Below are 18274 nucleotides of genomic sequence, written 5' to 3'. Positions count from 1 at the left end.
CTTTCTTTGCGTGAACATTTGGGCGGCGTTATGCAAATCTTCCCACATTGTGACGTAGACATGTGGGGGCGTGTTAGAACGAAAGCGTTTTAGGTAGGCGTGGCTGACTCTTAACTTTTATAAAGAATATCTCTTTGGATTTGAGACTTTAGTCTTTGCAACTTTACAGATCTTCTTTATGCACCAAGAGCTTGTAACACTCCAAAGAGAAATGAAAAATTTAAATCGCATCATATGACCCCTTTAAAGGGACCATCAAAATAAAGTGAAACCCGAATTACAAATTTCACTATAAGTCTGTTTGCTTTTATTTTCTAATTCAATAAATCTGTGACCTTTTTTTTCAGTTTTGAGCCACCAGGGCCCATGTCTGCAGGCATGGCTTGTGAACTGGAGGTTATATTTAGACCTTTGGTAATGTTTTTCCCCACTTTATATTTGCATCACCTCTAGTGTTTGTCACAGGAAATATATTTCTTTGCTTTACTCTGTAGCCACTACACGTCCCTGTGATGTATTGCCAGAGAAAATAAGATGAAATTCTGTAACATTGTTTTTTTATTATTATATCACTGCATATGAGCAAAAAAATTATTAGATGAAACCTATAATTTCAGTTGAACATTTTAATTTCTTTCTTTCTCGTTCTCTCTCTCTCTCTCTCACACACACTGTTGTAAATATAATGAAACTGATTGTGGAATGCTTAGTAATAAATATTCAATATTTGTTTCAGCTTGATGTGGATTTGGGTGGAATGATCCATTTTCAGTCAGCTACTGGCCCTTTTTCTGTTTCCATTAAGTGCTCCAAGAAAAAATGTGAGGTAAGGAAATTACATTATCCATCACAGGTTTTATAGAAGATAAGGAGCTTTTGAGGAGCTGTTAATATGTTTTTTTCCCCCCCAAAAAATCAGATATCTTATTTTTTTACCAGGTGGTTGTTGATCAATGTCTTGTGGATTTTGGTACTCATGTGGTTGGACAGAATGTTTCACGAGTAATCACCTTAACCAACAGAGGAGCCCTAGGCACTGGTTACATGCTGACCCCCATCACCAACGGCCCCCTTCAGCAATCCTTCACAACACTGGTGAACAACACTGAAACATCTATAGAATATTTCCTCTGGTAGTGCCTTGTTTAAAGGCCACTGGGGTCATAAATGAACTGAGAGGAAGATAGTCACGATGTTTGGTTATGTTAATTTTTCTAAAAGGGTGAATCTCACAAAAATATGTTCAGGTAGGGGTGCCAGCTTTCTAACCCCCAGATATGCTAAAGGTGGTGGAATAGTGCCAGTGCAGATATGTTGGTGTATTACTTCAAACAGATGCATATTTTATGTTACAGGAAACATACACCAACACAGAGACATCCCATAGACTCGTTACTTCAAGGCAATGATACTACACGCCTGACCCAAACCCTCACGGAAACCTGTTGACATTTGTAGATATAACATTATTAGATGATTTGTCCAAATTATATGCCTTTTAAAGAGTAAGGCCATATTTCTCTGCAAAATTTAGACCTTCACAAGTGCAATCAAACACACAAATTGTATATGCATTTCTACAATTTATGTACAATTTTCATAAGAATTGTATTAAATGTTTGACTTCTGTGCTGATTCCTGTGTGCAGCTGTTTAAAATAATGAAATAATAATAATAACGTACACCGATTTGTCATAACAACGTAAGGTTTACACAGGATTTCAATTACACATGGTGGAGGATAAGGGACAACAGACTCCATTATAACAAAGTCACTTTAGCCAAAAAAAATTAACATTCCTGCCAACACAGGACAGCTGGCAACTCTATGATCAGGTCACATTTTGCAAACACTTCTTTGGACAGTTCTTGACAGGTTTCATGAAATTCACCCATTAGCTACAGTGTACAGTAATATGTGTTAGTTACATTGATGACAGTCCTAATTATGAAGGCAAGCAGTTGTACATAATAACATTGATTAACAGTTGGGCAAAGAGCAGGTCTTTGGGCTAAGATTTTATTTTTATAGTCAATCTCTCTGCCCAGGTTTCTGGTAAAACTGACAGTGCTGAGATGCCCAGTGTAAATGTAGAGAACACAGCAGAAATTCCATCAGGCACAAAGAACACAGGAGACACTGCTCACATGGAACCAGGTAACACAATGCTTTTCTCCTGTAGTATAGTGTTTTTTGCAGTAATAGAGTTGTAATTGTGGTCATTTTAGTTGCAAACATGTAAAAAATAATGACAATGTCAACATAACGTCCATGTTGATGTGACTGTATAATTTGTAATAGGCCTGCGTTCTTACTAGGCTCTTTGAGCAATGACTTAACCCCTTGTGCAACCGGCATCCAAAACAAAAATAATCAGTCAAAACAAATTGTGCTGACATTGCCTTGCGTCTAAAAAATTGTATCTTAATTTTACGTAATTGTATATTAATAGATGTTTTTTTGCATACCTACATAGATGTATTCATTTTGTAATTATTTTTAATAGTAAATTCTCCTTGCCTGTAATGATAGGTGTGTCTCCTGTCAGCAGTCGTAGTCCTGATGAGGTTCTGATGGCTGATCCAGGATTAGTGGATACTACAGTGGAGCAGCAGAGCAGCTTTGAGCCAACTGAGTTTAGCATTGGAGAGGTATAAACGCATTGACCATTTACACACATTTAAGAAAACAAATCAGGAAAGCCAAAAAAAATCATGTAAAACAAGTAATTAATCCTGGTACATTGAATACTGGGTTACATTGAACTGGCTTCAGGTTTCACACTGCTCGTAATTTACCAATAACAATTAATCCTGGGTATTCACAAACTGACATTTCAGACTGAACATGTCTAAACCCAGGGTTAACATTCTTATTTGTGTATTTTTGCATGTCAGTGTCATTGATTGGACAAATGCAGCATGTAAAGTGTTTACATAATGGCTCTAGCATTCGGCATCCTCATGTTATATATAGAATTTTTCCTGAATGGACTTTGGAAAGGTAAAAATTAAACAGTCTCTTTTTGTCTGTTGCTAATCCCCAAAAACATTGTTAACCCTGCTCCGTAACAGGGTTTCATAACCCCGGGTAAAAAGCATTGCTAAATTATAAGTGTGAAATGTACCTTTTAATTGGGTTTAAAAGCAGGGTTTAAAACAAGAATAACCCTTGGTTAAGTGCAGTGTAACAAGTCCTAAAGTTTGTTTATTTATTTATTTGTTTGTTTGAATACACATTTATCAAAAGTGACTTACAAATGGTTAATACAACAAAGAGCTTCACCCTAAGGGAGCAGTATCATAAGTATTTTTGACCAATAGGAAGCTTTAATATAAATTTCTGCTGAACATGACAGCAGTAGTTTATCAAATAATTGCAAAGAGCACCATAACCAGACATATACCCAGATAAGTACATTCAGCGTCTTGGTAACACTTTACTGTAACCTTTTGTTAACATTAGTTAATGCATTAACTAACATGAACTAACAATGAACAATATATTTTTTATAGCATTTATTAATCTTTGTTAATGTTAGTTAATAAAAATGTTCATGTTAGTTCACAGTACATTAACTGTGATGAACAGATACAACTTTAAACTCATTTGCATTTAAAGTGATACACACCAAAACAGCTCTTTTGTAGACATGCCTTAAAAATAATATTTTCCAGATGTTATAATAAACGATCTGTGGAGTATTTTCAGCTGAAACTTCACACACATTCTGGCGACACCCAAGACCAATATTACATATTGTAAAATAGGGCATAATAGGTGCCCTTTAAATTTGAATAATGTATTAGTAAGTTTTGAAATTAATATTAACTAAGATTAATAAATGCTATATAAATATTGTTCATATTAACTAATATAGTTAATTGATGTTAACGAATGAAACCTTATTTTAAAGTGCTATCAACATCTTAAAGAGTCCCAATTCAGGTCCCTGGATCACAGTGGTGAATCAGTGTACATAATGCTGCACTCTAGGCCAAGCAGCAAAGACTTTGGTAAATAAAGATAAAATAAAGATAAAAATTAAAGTGTATTTCACTGAAGAAAAAATTCTTGCTGTGTCATTGGGCAAATGTTTGCCCATTGTGTGAGTAGCTCCATAGGAATCCATTGTTACAATTCTAAATCCTCTCTGAGGTGAACATTTGTGCTGAACATTAGTGTTTGGTGAATGGGCCTTTCATGCTGTGCAATGAAACACCACTATGAATAGCTGCAATTTATTCATAGTGAATCTCACTTTGGTGTGAGAGTTAAATGGAAAAGTGACAGATTGATTGTCTCTCTGCAGGCTTATGTTGGTGATGTCGGCCCATTTATGAGTGTCAAACTACCCATCATCTTCACACCAACCATTCCAGGGGAGGCAAAACTGGATTTCCAAATCACGTTTTCTCAACCTAGTTGTGAACCGGTATAGTTTTCACATAAAACAATGTTTTATTTTTGCTTTAACAGCTCAATAGATTAACTTGACTTTTCTCCTTGTTTTCTTGAATGCATAGATTGTGGTTTCAGTTTGTGGGGTGGCAGAGAGCGCACCTGTATGGGTGACCAAGCCAAATATTGACCTAAAAATCTGCATGTATGATCGACTTTATCAGGACAGCATCGAAGTTCAAAGCAGGTGAATTGCACCATCTATATTTTTATCAACACAACATCCATATCAGCCACTGATCTCTATATATCACCAGATAGTTTGAAAGTTCGATGTGGCTTTACGTAAGGAAGAAATTTAAAATCTTAAAGTACCTGCAGCAGGTGAACTGGAGATATATTGCGACCGGTAAACCATGCAGAACCAATTTTCTTGTGATTTTGGCGATCGCACCCGGTCTATGCATATAAAATCCAGCACACTAAGCTGCAGCAGCCACATGCGTCAGCCATCAGGTAACACTTAGATTTCCTTTCCCACACGCACTTCCGTTTTACTCCTTATAAATCTTTTTCCGTTTTCCCAAACTTCCGCCTAATTGTGGGTAAGGTACAAGGACTGGCACTGACTTTTTCCCGTATTGCCACATGCTGATGGAATTTTAAACTGCCAGAAGGAGGTGAAGTCAGTGAGTAGTCATTTATTGTAGGTGCCCAACTGCCGACTGACAGTTAAAACCATGACTTAAAGGGGTCATCGGATGCTAAATTCACTCTTACATGTTTGAACTGAAATGTGTGTTGGCAGTGTGTGTACACAACCACTCTACAGTATAATGATAAAAATCCACCCAGTGTTTTTTTTAAATCCCAATAAATCATAACCACTTTCTCAGATCAAGCCGTTCACAGATTCTTGGCAGAGTGACATCACACAGACCCAGGCCCCTCCCGTGATTGTTGACTGACCGGTGTTTTATCACAGACCCGTCCTGAGTGAGCTGTCATCAGTCCACCATTGTTTCGACGCTGGAGCAGGTGTAGACAAGAATGTCTCCTAAGCGATGGAGTTGTTTTGTTTTTGGATGCAATAATGAACATAGCAGTCGTCATTTACTCCCGACATCTGAGCCGCTGAAGACGCAGTAGTACTTTTGTGTTTGAAGGGAAGGCACCCCCCAATCTATCTAAATGAGTCTATGTTCGCGCAAATGATTCATGATCCAGCTTCACTTACAGAAGAAGTGATTATAAGGTTTTTTCATGAATCTTTGCAAATCGCCTTTCCTAATAATGTGCTAGTTAGCGAGTTCTGCAACGAATGTGGCTACAGTTTACAGTCTCATGAGAACAGCTTTTGACAAGGTAAAAAGGGTGATGTTTTACACTACCATTGAGAAATTTTAACCAAATTACATTACAGACTTTTCATTAAGACCCTAATGATATCAACTTGTGGAAAATGGGCATCCGATGACCACTTTAAAAAGTGTTCCCCACAAGTGACAAGCAGAGTTGTTGAAACAAAGTTACCATACTTCACTGAGAATGCTCTATCAGTAGGATAAAACTTAAACCACTTTTAAACCATCCCATGTATTACAACCAAATGAGATAACCGATTAATAAGAATCACATGGTCTATTGCAGTGTTTCCCAACCTTTTTTTAGTCCAGCACAGTAGGGCTATTGCAGACAGAAACAATACTGTACTACATCGATGTTTCCTGTCAGCTCTATTTTTGAGCGGACTTTGCTGTTCCGTTGAGCATGAACGGTATACGAGTGGAGCGACTGAGCGGAGCGCACACGCATAGAGCGGATAATACGCAGAGCGTCATTCCACGTGAAAGTGAAACCTGAGCGGTGAACTAATTTTCGGCAGCCGAAATTTCGGTGCATCTCTAATTATTGGCGACATCAGAAATGGATATTATATAATAGATGCTTTTTTGAACATTTTAGCTATTTAAAAATATTAAAAAAGGATTTTTTACACGGCACCCCTGCTCTCGACAGACGGCACCCCAGGGTGCCACGGCACCCCGGTTGGGAAACACTGGTCTATTGTATCAAAGGCTGCACTCAAGTCCAATAAAATCAGAGCTGCAGCATTACTTGCATCTCTGATTAAAAGAAGGTCATTAACAACTCTCAAGAGTGCAGACTCTGTACTATGACCTGCCCTAAACTGGACTGAAATTTATCTAAGTTATCATGTTTGCTTAAAAATGATATCAGCTGTAAATAAACCACCTTCTCTAAAATCTTTGATAAGCATGGAAGTTTTGAAATGGGGCAGTAATTTTTTAATTCAAAAGGTCTAAGTTAGGCTTTTTAAGAAGCGGCTGAATAACAGCCTGCTTAAGGCCTGTTGGAACATTACCGTTTTGAAGGCTACTGTTAATAATAGAGGTAATACTTGGTCCAACTAATCCACCATCTCCTTAAGAAGACGCAGAGGAACCACATCGCAACCACCAGATGTAGGCTTCAAATGAATAATGATGTCCTTAACTTGCACCAGTGACACCTGTTCAAAGAGGTCAAAACTCCTTACACAGGCTGGTGACATATCAGACCCATCCGGCAATATAGGAAGACTAGCTCTAATCTTCTCCACTTTTTCCACAAAAAATGTCCGAAAAATTTCACATATTTTCAATGAGGGAGTCAGAGCAGAACAGCCAATTGGATTGAGAAGTCAATTATTAATTAATTGTCGGTTCACACAGGATAAGAATCACTCAATACGGAGTTTGTGCGTGTTTGATTTACACACTGCCGATACAAGTGATTGAACTAATCTAAAACATATTTATGTATGCATGTAATAATGCAGGAACAAATTACGCGTATGTCTGGGATTATTACCAGAAATAGATTTGAATAAAGTATACAACAAATATTGTAGTAATACAAGCCTCTAATACTATATTACACAATAGTGGCACATATCTATGTTTAGATGACTGATTAAGAATCTACCATGTAAACAGAGATTTTTGATTACCTTAATCCGACTAAAGTCATACTCGAAGTAAACACAAATCGAATTAAGACGTGGAGTATTCCTAATTTAGTCGCATTATCAAAGTGCAGTATAGAATAGACATGTAAACACCTTAATCACATTATCACCATCGTGTAGGACTTTTTGCCGCATTTTGTGACAGGATACACACACAGAAGTGGTCAACCATTTGATGTCAAACAAAAGAGCATGGCTTCAACAACGCCGTCATCTGTTTCCACGTATAGCATGAAAAAGAATTAACTGCACTTGAAGCTTTGGCATCATAACGAAGATGAACTATATACGTGAAATTCTGGAGGGGGGATGTAATGACGTGTGCCATTAATCGATCTATGTACTACAACATGTAAAACGGGAACATGAAAGGAATATTCTAAAAGTAACTCATGTAAACACCTTAATCATAATATTGTCTTATTTAGAATAAGGTAAATAATTAGATTACTGATGTCCATGAAATGTAGTCAGTGATAGCAGGTGTATTTCCTATTGTTGCACTCTATTTCTGACCTACAGTATGACACCATCTGTTCTATTACTCATTGGTAAGAGAGCTTTTTAATAAACATAAAGTAAGTACAATGGATTTGTGATAAATCCAGAATATGTATAACAGACCATTATTATAGAGCAACATCAATATTTCTTTGATGGCTGATGGCTTGAGCATTTAGTCACTGATCAATTGCTCTAAAGCTGCTTCACTAAATGTGAGTAGAACCTTGTCAAACTTGCAAGCATGAGTTGCATGATCTGAAGCTCTCAGTGTAGCTGTGCATAGTCTGACTTATTTAAAGAATTCCCTGGATGAACATCCATTATATCTGCTGTTCTTTAAGCTTGTTGCTGCAGGCAGTACCCAACATTGGGTAAAATGGGTCACCTATTCTAGATCCATATAGATAGTGGGAATACTGCATATTTAACAGTCCTACCGATGTCAGTTTGAATGAGTGCTATAAACATGCCAGCTGCTTCTCATACTTTGTTTATTTTTCTGGTTATATAGTCCAATTGTTGATTTGTGAAGCATGTGCTCTCTGCTGTAGGAAGAAAATGTTTGGTGGAGATTACTAAAACTAAAATCTTACCTAAAACACCATGGATATCACATTTATACAATCGAGTGTAATTGTGTGTTTGTGATTAAATTGAAAATGAGCCATCTTTCAGATATGAATATAATGGTTCTCTCTGTTTATGTCTCCACTTTCAGTCTGTTTTTCTGATTGATCGAGAATGTGAATATCTGGTGTTTTTTTCTTCTTTCTTTCTTTTAAGGGCCAGCACAGCTCTCAGATTGACATTCAAGGTGTGTAAAGAGATGAGGAACCATATGTCCATCTTACCTAAAACAGGATTTATCCAGGCCAAATCCAGCTTCAGTGCTCAGCTGAAATTTCTGCCCAGGTAGTCCTTAATAATTTAATAATAACCACTGTGTTGTTCTGAAACAATTCTGCTGTGGCTTTGTTTGGAACCATTTTCATTGGCAAAATTGAGCAAAAACAGACAATACTGACAATATTATCTGAAGCGTAATATTAACTTCTTGTTTATTAAACTGTGAAATTTGAAAACATAAAACTGCATTCTAATAGGCTACATCACAGTCAGTCGTCATCCTGCATCATGTTCATCACTAAGCAATTCCATGCAATGTAAGATAATGTACAGGTCTGTGCTGGGGCAGAATGCACTGAATGCTTTAATCATTTTAACACAGAATTTTTTTCCACAATTAATTGCACCAAATTAACATGGAAATTGACAGTAACGCCTGTTATTTGTAATGTAATACCTCCAACACTGTTTCATTTAAAAAGGTCTGCTGATTACCACTAAATGCTTCATACATCATGAAATAACGTTTGTTGCAAACACTGATTTGCTCAGAGAAAGTTACAAAAACAAAAAATAACATAAAATATGATGGTTGTGAAAAATAAACTGTTCCCTTCCTTGAAAAATGTAAATTATATCATAGGAACATCTCACAACATAACACCTTGAACCATCAATAAAAGCTCCTGAGAGAAGCATGTGGACATTTAGTTGGAGCTGAATTTGAATGAGGCCGCTGAGATAGTTTTAAACCTGAACTGTAACGCGGTGTGCTGCAGCACCGTAGGCTCCTGAGAGCGAGGCTGAGAAGCGTGTGTGTGGTGCCCTTTTCCTCGCCCACATTTTTCATCAGACAGAACAGCATATTGATATCTAAGCTGATTTGAAGTCAGATGAAGCAGCATTACGTGATAAAAGTTAATAGAACATTTCGTGGGCCTGACGTGCTGCAGTGAAAGAAGTGAAATTGCATTAATCTGCTTTCGAAAGCTTTAAAATGCAGATTAGAACAGCATTAAACAGCGTCCGCACTCTTTCACTCATCTCTCTCTCGCTCTCTCTCTCTCTCTCTCTCTCTCTCCTGTGATCCAAAACCCACAGATCTGTCTTGACTCCTTCTTATGTAATGCTGCTCAAATGGCTCATTCTCACTGGAGCCTTTTGTGGGTTGTCTAGCAGCAGCCTAGTAAAAAGACAAACATTGCAATTTAATCCATCCATCTATCCATGTAAGATTTTACATTTAATATATAATAAATATAATAAAATTAATACTTTCTTCCGAGGCCATTTTTATTACAGTCATTTGTAACTGTACACTCACATAATCAAAAATGGTGCAAGTGATACAAGAGATATGAAAATAGTACTGATATGTTGTCATGGGCAACATTTTTTATTTTCATTTTTATTTTTTGAAAGTTCAATACCATGACTAACCAATCTGCATCAGGCACTGCAGAGACATGTACAATAATAATGTATAATGACTCTAAACTGTATATTGATACTTTATATTTTCTATATAGCTGTGCTAGTTTCATTTCTCTCGTCACTCCAATTCCATTTATTAACATTAGTTAATACATTAGCTTACATATAAACTAAAATAAGCAATACTTTTTTCAAAATGTAAAGATTCCTTATTTAAAAAGTATTAAATATAAATGTTGAAATTAACCAAAGTTAACAAATGCTCTAGAAGTATTTTTCATTGTTAATGTGTGTTACATTAAGTCGCTGCAGCTGTTAACACTCCCCCGCTGAGAGACGCACACACCGACTCGTACGGTTTCCCAAGCGTCTATGCAAATGAGGCTAAGGACTAAAAATTCAGCTTGTGAGACAGTGAAACACTGTATGTAAAATTATAGTTACTTTATATTCCTTGTTCTCTTGATGAGGATATTTGTGAGATAGTGCTTCTTTTTGAAAGCTCACTTTGATTTCTGCTTTTAGAAAGCATATGCTCTTTTTGTCTTTCTTATTCTCTCTGTCCATGTGTACTGTGACAGAGCTTGTTTGAGTCACACACACTGACAGCTGTTTCCCGAGTGCTGCTGATTATGTATATCTATTGAAACACTTAAAGATCACAACAAAGCTCTCACTTGTGTTCATAAGTGTCACGGTGTGTCAGGCAGGGAAACGCAGGAGGCTCTGAGAATCTTTGCAACAAGGAACTTTTAATAGAAAACTGAGGAAACGAGGAGAGTACACACACTAAAGATAACTGAGATAACTGACACCGAATGAACGTAGGAGACAGGCTTATAAAAGGAGCACAAATGATAAGATTAAATTAACACGGCTGGAGACAAATCAACAAAATCAGAACAGGAACAGGAAGAACCAAATATGGGCATAAGGAAACACGAGGGAAAACAAAGACCGGGACCACATGGAATCAAAACAAATACACAACACAGTCCATTACCCTGACATTTACTCCACCCTCCCGGGGGGTGGGTGCTCTGGAGACCCCTTAGGACAAACACGGGATGGCAGGCCTCCAGAGTGGTACCCGTTCCGGGACCCATGGCGGATCAGACAGACTAGGAAGCCATGGCGTAGCAGGCAGACTAGGAAGCCATGGTGGAGCAGGCAGACCAGGAAGCCACGGTGGAACAGGCAGACCAGGAAGCCATGGTGGAACAGGCAGACCAGGAAGCCACGGTGGAGCAGGCAGACCAGGAAGCCACGGTGGAGCAGGCAGACCAGGAGGCCACGGGCGGAGCAGGCAGACTAGGAGTCCATGGCGGAGCAGACAGTTCAGGAGGCCATGGCGGAACAGGGAGCTCGGGGAGCCTGGCCTCGGCCCGGCCTCCACGGATGGACTGCTACTACCCCCCCCCCCAAAAAATCCTTGGGGAGAATGTCGGTTTCAGAGGCCCTCCGTAGGCTTAACTCGGGAACTGTGGCCCTCCCTGGGCTTGACTTGGGGACTGGAGCCCTCCTTGGGCTGAACGTGGGAACTGGAGCCCTCCTTGGGCTGGACATGGAGACTGGAGCCCTCCTTGGGCTGGACATTGGGACTGGAGCCCTTTCTGTGCTAGACTCGGGGACTAGAATCCTCTCTGGGGCTAAAATCGGGGACTGGAGCCCTCTCTGGGGTAGACTCGGGGACTGGAGCCCTCTCTGGGCTAGACTCGGGGACTGGAGCCTTCTCTGGGCTAGACTCTGGGGCTAGGATGAGGGTGGAGAACAGTCCTTTTCTCCTCATCCTCCTTTGGTTACGGGTGAATGGCGTGGTTGGTGGGCTTGACATAGGCGTGGCCGGCAGTTCTGGGCTAAGGACCAATGAGGAGCTTCGGAGAATTTGTGGATGCGCGGGCGGCACTGAGGGAGCAGCGGGCTCATTGGAACCGTATGTGGAGGGGGCTGGCTTGTGGTGAGCTGGAGCGTCCACATGCTTCCGGATGGGAGGAGGATGATGATCCTCCACGTCGACAAAGAACATGGAACTATTTAACTCAAGAACACAACTTATAAACTCCGCTACGGGTCTGCGGCAATCATCAGTAGTCAGGACTCGAAACAAATTATCATCTTTTAGTCCCATCCAGAAGCACGCATTAATCATGGAATCGCTCCATCTCACCAGGTATATCATGCTCAGGAACTCCTCCACATACTGCTCCAAAGTTCCGTCCCTCCTGTGGGAAATCAAAGAGAAAGTTCTCAGCCCAGTTCATCTTGTTTCGGTCCGGTCTTCTGTCACGGTGTGTCAGGCAGGGAAACGCAGGAGGCTCGGAGAATCTTTGCAACAAGGAACTTTTAATAAAAAACTTAGGAAACGAGGAGAGTACACACACTAAAGATAACTGAGACCGGACACCGAATGAACGTAGGAGACAAGCTTATAAAGGAGCACAAATGATAAAATTAAATTAACACGGCTGGAGACAAATCAACAAAATCAGAACAGGAACAGGAAGACCCAAATATGGGCATAAGGAAACACGAGGGAAAACAAGGACCGGGACCACGTGGAATCAAAACAAATGCACAACACAGTCCATTACCCTGACAATAAGAGACAAATATGTTTGTGTGTGTATGTGCAGCTTATAAAGAATGAAGGTGGTTCTTAGGACCAGTGATGCATTTTTATGACAACTGTTTTTTTTTTTGGCATGCTAAACTCCATCTAAAATTCTTTAATAATTATTATACATGCAGTTTTGTGCACTTATATTAACTGTGAGACTATATGGAATATTTTTACTTTATTACCATTAAAATGAATTAGTGAAGGCAAACATTCATATATACAATGCCTTATACATTCAAATAAACAAAATCTTGATTTAAAAAGGCACATTATGTAACTATTCGAATTAAGTCCAAAACAAAATTATTGCATAGAGTTTTGTAGTGGTTCTCACATGTAGCACCAATTATATTGGTCACTTAAGGTGAGCGTGAGAATGTCAGATGACTCCATCCTCCTTTTACCTTGGGCCACAAGCTCGGGAAACCTTAACAGTAAAGAAGAATCATAGAGGATTGTTAAGTAAATAATAATAAAATAAAAATTCACTAAATGAATACAAGGAATATAAAACGAAATATATGATATATGAAATATGAAAATATAAAATGTTTCTCTGAAACTATTAAGATGAAGAACCTTAATACATATCAAACAAAAAAATATTTGTTATTAACTGACATCAGCTATATATACAACATATAATGCAATTTAATATAGAATCTGTTTCCAGAAGTCTCTGGAAAATATTTTTACCCATGGTCCACATGGCTAACCTTGTTGCAGATGCATCTATATTGATTTCTGCCTCTCTGGACCAGAGAGTCAGAAATTGGTCACTCTGCTTTTGCCTCTCTGGCATGGAGACTCGGGACATGCAACGTTTGTTGTTGTCTCGCCAGATGAAGGCTCAAAATATCTGTTAATGTATCTTTCCTTACAGGCTGGAGACTCAGAACAAGGAACTAGCTACTGAATGGGTACTTTTATCCCATTCCAATAATGAGAAGATTGCACTTTGGCATTTTTCCATTTCACTGCTGTGACTGGCTGTTGACATCAGAGGTGGCACACACAGCGTGGCCCACTACCAGAACACTTTTGGCAACATTCTAAATGCTTAGAGTCCAAACATGATGGAGAAAAAAAAAAACTGGCCTACACATTTAGAATGAGTTTGAAGATGGGTGATGGACATTTATTTGTGTTTGTCCAGCAGAGATTAAATAGAATTGATCAAACCTTTCTCCACTGTGGCAGTCAGAGAGGGGTCCCACGATAAATCAACACTTGTAGATCAGTACATTAAATATCTGCTTCCACTAATCGTCCTTATTGATTCATGCTGGTTAGTAATAATTTAATTAGCTGGAAAGTTAATAATAATTTAAAGTAATGTTAGATAGAGCACTAACCTATTTAAGCTCTATAGTTTCTGTATCTAATTCATTAGACCCCATCTCCCTCCCTAATTTAACTTGAAACATAGGATGGAATGTATAAAAGTACAAAATAAAATAATAATAAACTATCAGTACTTTTTACTTTTAATATGTACATGCATTTAAAATCAAGTACTTTTGCACTTTAACTAAAGTAAAAATTATAAAGCGGTACTTACAGGTTTACTGGAGTTATATTGGGGTATGCATATTTTACTCAAGTACTGTACTCAATCTGTGTTACACTCAGTGTGTTTTAGTTCAGCTCAAGTCAGCTAAAAATAGCTTTTTAGAGCAGAGGAAGTGTCAGGATGTATTTACAAGCAAGATCCAATCAGATTCCTGTTAGTGGTGTTTGTTCCATCGACAGATGGGCTGGGTGGCGTCCCGCAAAGCTGTTCCACAATGCTGTGCCAAGCCAATTCAAGAGTGCCACTCCAACTGATTCCATTAACTCAGAAGAAGCAGTTCTTGAAAGTCTATGACTGATAATACGCTTAAAGGAACAGCGCAGCCAAAAATTAACATTGTTTATTCACACTCACATTTCTCTGTTTAGCAACTCCAGAGATCATGAATTATTATTATTAATAATATTAATTATTATTATTAATAATATTAATTATTACTGTTTTTGTTCTGCTTTGTTTTGTAATGATCTTGACTCGCCGACCACAAACCATTTAATCTGTGTGACTCTGTAGAGCTTTCTCGAATGCCGTGTGTACCTGGTATTCCTTACAATATGAGGACACACAAGTAGAGTAATACCAGTAAATTTTGACCTTGTGGGAACATTTTTTAGTCCCCACGAGGAAACAAGCTTATAAGTCATATACAGTAGAATGAAGTGTTTTAAAAATCTAAAATAGGAGAACATTTTGTGTGAGCGGTAGGTTTAGGGTAAGGGGAAAGAAAATAAAGTTTGTAAAGTATAAAAACCATTACGCCTATGGAATGTCCCCACAAAAAAATGGAAACCAGTATGTGTGTGTGTGTGTGTGTGTGTGTGTGTGTGTGTGTTTATGCATGTTTCTGAATGTTAACATTTTGTTGGTCACACCACATTTGATAGTTTTTTTTTTCTGTATTACAACAGGAGTATTTTAATATTATCACTGAAATATTAAAAATAAATTTTTATTCAGAAATCAAAAATATGCTCATAAAAAAGTGTGTTTAGGTCACTGTGTGTGTGAAATGCATTTTAATGTATTAAAAAAAAAGATATGCCAAAATCATTTGCTCAACCATGATGCAGAAGTATACAGTATGCACTTTTAATAAATACTGATACCGAGTTTAATAAATACTGAATATTTAAGATCTCGAGGAGGTCATGACAAAACTTTTTTTTTTTTAAACTTCTTCTCTTTATAGACAGAGCTTGTATGCAGATGCCAAAAGCTTCTTCAATAAAGACACAGGAGTTCTGGAGGTTCCCCTGACTGTACAAGTAGCTGATCAGGTAGGAAGTCTCATTCTCAAAGTAAGGATATCTTTCAGATCTGCCCATTTTTACATCTAGTGGCTCATTGCCAATCATTATTTTAATGCTTGTATTCTCATGAAGGCTGAATGCAAATTTAATACTCTCTCATTTTTGCTTTTACGTGTCTTTGTCCATGCATAAATCGCTGCCATGGTGCAAAGGTATTTTGGGTTTTTGCTAAGGCATTGCTATGCGGTTACTATATACATGTTACATATGTTTCAGTTAATGAAACCTCTAATTTTCTGTAATCAATCAATCAATCAATCAATCAATCAAATAATTATATAAATAATCAGATATTAAAAATCACGTGCCAGATGTACATGGGGCCTGTGATGTTCTGGTCTCTAGATATGGCTCAGTATTACAGAAACTTCTCAATTGCTGACTTATGATTTGAAAAACTTCCATTTCCTCAGTGAAATTACCATGTTTACTAAACATAGGATAGAATTCTGTAATACCCTCAGGTCCATACTTCATTGCAGGTTTGTGGGATTTTTTTACCCATTTTATCAGCTGTTTGCTATGCATGCAAAGCAACATGCTCAAAGGAATTTATTACTTGTATTATCTTACACCACTTTTGCCCTTTTCCTTGTTTATAAAACCCCCCATAATCCTCAGAACTGGACACTGGTTGTCATCCCTCTATCTCAACATGCTAAAGAAGAAAGCAGGATCTCATCACGTCCTCTCATCCTTTTCCTCAGTCAGACTCTTTAGTCACGCCAGGGCTCTTACTGATCCCAATCCTGTGCCCGGACCAGAGTGCTGGCACATAACCAGATTCTTATTGCCTCCCCAGCAGCCTCACCTCACTATCAAATGCTTCAAATAACATTAGTCATATCTGTATCTGACTATAATCCTGATGCATGCAAATTAACATGCTGATTTTTTGAGAAAATTAGCAGAAATGTGGCAATCAATCAGCTCTATTAATTTACACTAAAATCCAATCAGTCCTATAATGAGTTTAATGAAACATAATGTAGGCTCTGTAGTCTGTATACTGTAAACAAAAAGATAATATTTAGTAGCCAGTTAGTTCAGAAATGTTTCCTCCAACAAAAACATTCCAAGCTTTACATGTCACCAAAAAACACATACTGAAACAAGACAGGGCAAGGCTTGACTGGATATAGCAAGACTAAGACAGGGACAGGAAAACTTGGTCCTGGAAGGCCACTGTGCTGCAGAGTTTAGGTATAACTCTGATAAAACTACTCTGGTTTCAGCCTTCTAGTAATCCTGAAAACATTGATTAGTTGGTTTCATATGTATATGATTAGGGTTGGAGCTAAACTCAGCAGGACAAGGTCTTCCAGGATCAATTTTGCCCATCCCTGGAGTAAGATCAAGATACACGAGCGAGAGTGGCAGACAAGGAGCACAACACAAATGCATGTGGCACAAAACAATCTGGTAAGCACAATGTACTGAAAATAAATGCACACAAGAAACAATGTTCCCACAGATGTGGGAACAATTAATAGAATGAGGAGTAGACAAAAGCTAAACGACGGGCGCATTAAACAAAGACACTGTGGCTAGGGTGTCAAGGCAGAACCCTGACACAACTACATACCCATTTTGCAGACAAACACCTATCTGAGTGCTTACTTTACAAATTTTTTCTTTCAAATTAGGGTTCGAAATTATCCGAATGGTTGTCAGTTGTTGATTATTGCTATCAACTCACTAGCCTGCTGACCTAGGTTTTATTTTAATTTGTGTTGCACTACTTCATTTTAAACCCAAACTAACAAATATGTGATTAACATTACAAGGTCCTAGCCATTTAATACAACCCTCTGGGACTGTTCTTGCCTTACACCGCATGAGCAAATGTTATTGTTAGGCAGCTATAGAATAAACAGTGGGTTTGGACAACCCAGACTTACTGCAGGATGGTGCTACGTATGCATGAGGTCCATATATTTTAAAATGCAAATTTTTTCAGTGTGGCCCCAAACGATCTCAATCTATCCTTTGATTAGAGCTTTGTGGAGCTCTTGTGGCAGCCCAGTTAGCTAGATTGCTGTAAAGAAACCACATTGTTGTGGACAGACTTCCACAGTCCTCACCTAGCTGAATTTGGAGTACTGTCACTACAAAATCTTTGAAAGAGGGTAGCAGAAATTCAGGAGTAAATAAAAAGTGTACCTGGCACTATGTGGATTCGGCAAAGAGTCCAAAAGATTCACTACATTTACATTATACATTTATTCATTTAAGGATGCAATCAAAAGCTGACGAAAAAGATACGTTTTCAGCTGTCACTTGAAAATTGTCAGGGATTCAGCATTCCGGATGGGGGTGGGAAGATCGTTCCACCAGCCAAGAACAGTGAACAAAAATGTTCCGAAAAGTGATTTTGTGCTTCTCTGTGATGGTACCACAAGGCGATGCTCACCTGTAGATCTCAGGCTTCGTAAGAGTGAGTGGAAGTAGGAGTGGGCTGTTCTATACGCAAGCATCAATGTCTTGAACTTGATGCAAACCACAACCGATAGCCAGTGCAGGGAGATAAATAGAGATGTGACGTGGGCCCTTT

General features: G+C 38.3%; 1 protein-coding gene across 1 annotated transcript in view; it reads left to right on the top strand.

Moving 5' to 3' along the window:
* The window catches only part of cfap74 (cilia and flagella associated protein 74), a 51545-nt gene extending 35105 nt beyond the window's left edge, over positions 1–16440 (top strand). Inside the window, exons 15-24 of the mRNA XM_016489125.1 lie at positions 348–414; positions 737–826; positions 940–1095; positions 2050–2119; positions 2534–2652; positions 4314–4436; positions 4528–4649; positions 8721–8849; positions 15600–15687; positions 16342–16440. Of these exons, the coding sequence (XP_016344611.1) occupies positions 348–414; positions 737–826; positions 940–1095; positions 2050–2119; positions 2534–2652; positions 4314–4436; positions 4528–4649; positions 8721–8849; positions 15600–15687; positions 16342–16440 (1063 nt within the window). The remainder of the gene's footprint in view (positions 1–347; positions 415–736; positions 827–939; positions 1096–2049; positions 2120–2533; positions 2653–4313; positions 4437–4527; positions 4650–8720; positions 8850–15599; positions 15688–16341) is intronic.
* Positions 16441–18274: the final 1834 nt, after the last annotated feature.

This window comes from Sinocyclocheilus anshuiensis, unplaced genomic scaffold (genome assembly GCF_001515605.1).
Source record: "Sinocyclocheilus anshuiensis isolate Anshui unplaced genomic scaffold, SAMN03320099.WGS_v1.1 scaffold2751, whole genome shotgun sequence".
NCBI lineage: Eukaryota > Metazoa > Chordata > Actinopteri > Cypriniformes > Cyprinidae > Sinocyclocheilus > Sinocyclocheilus anshuiensis.
Note: the sequence above shows the minus strand (reverse complement) of the source record. Positions and strands in the feature narration are given on the sequence as shown.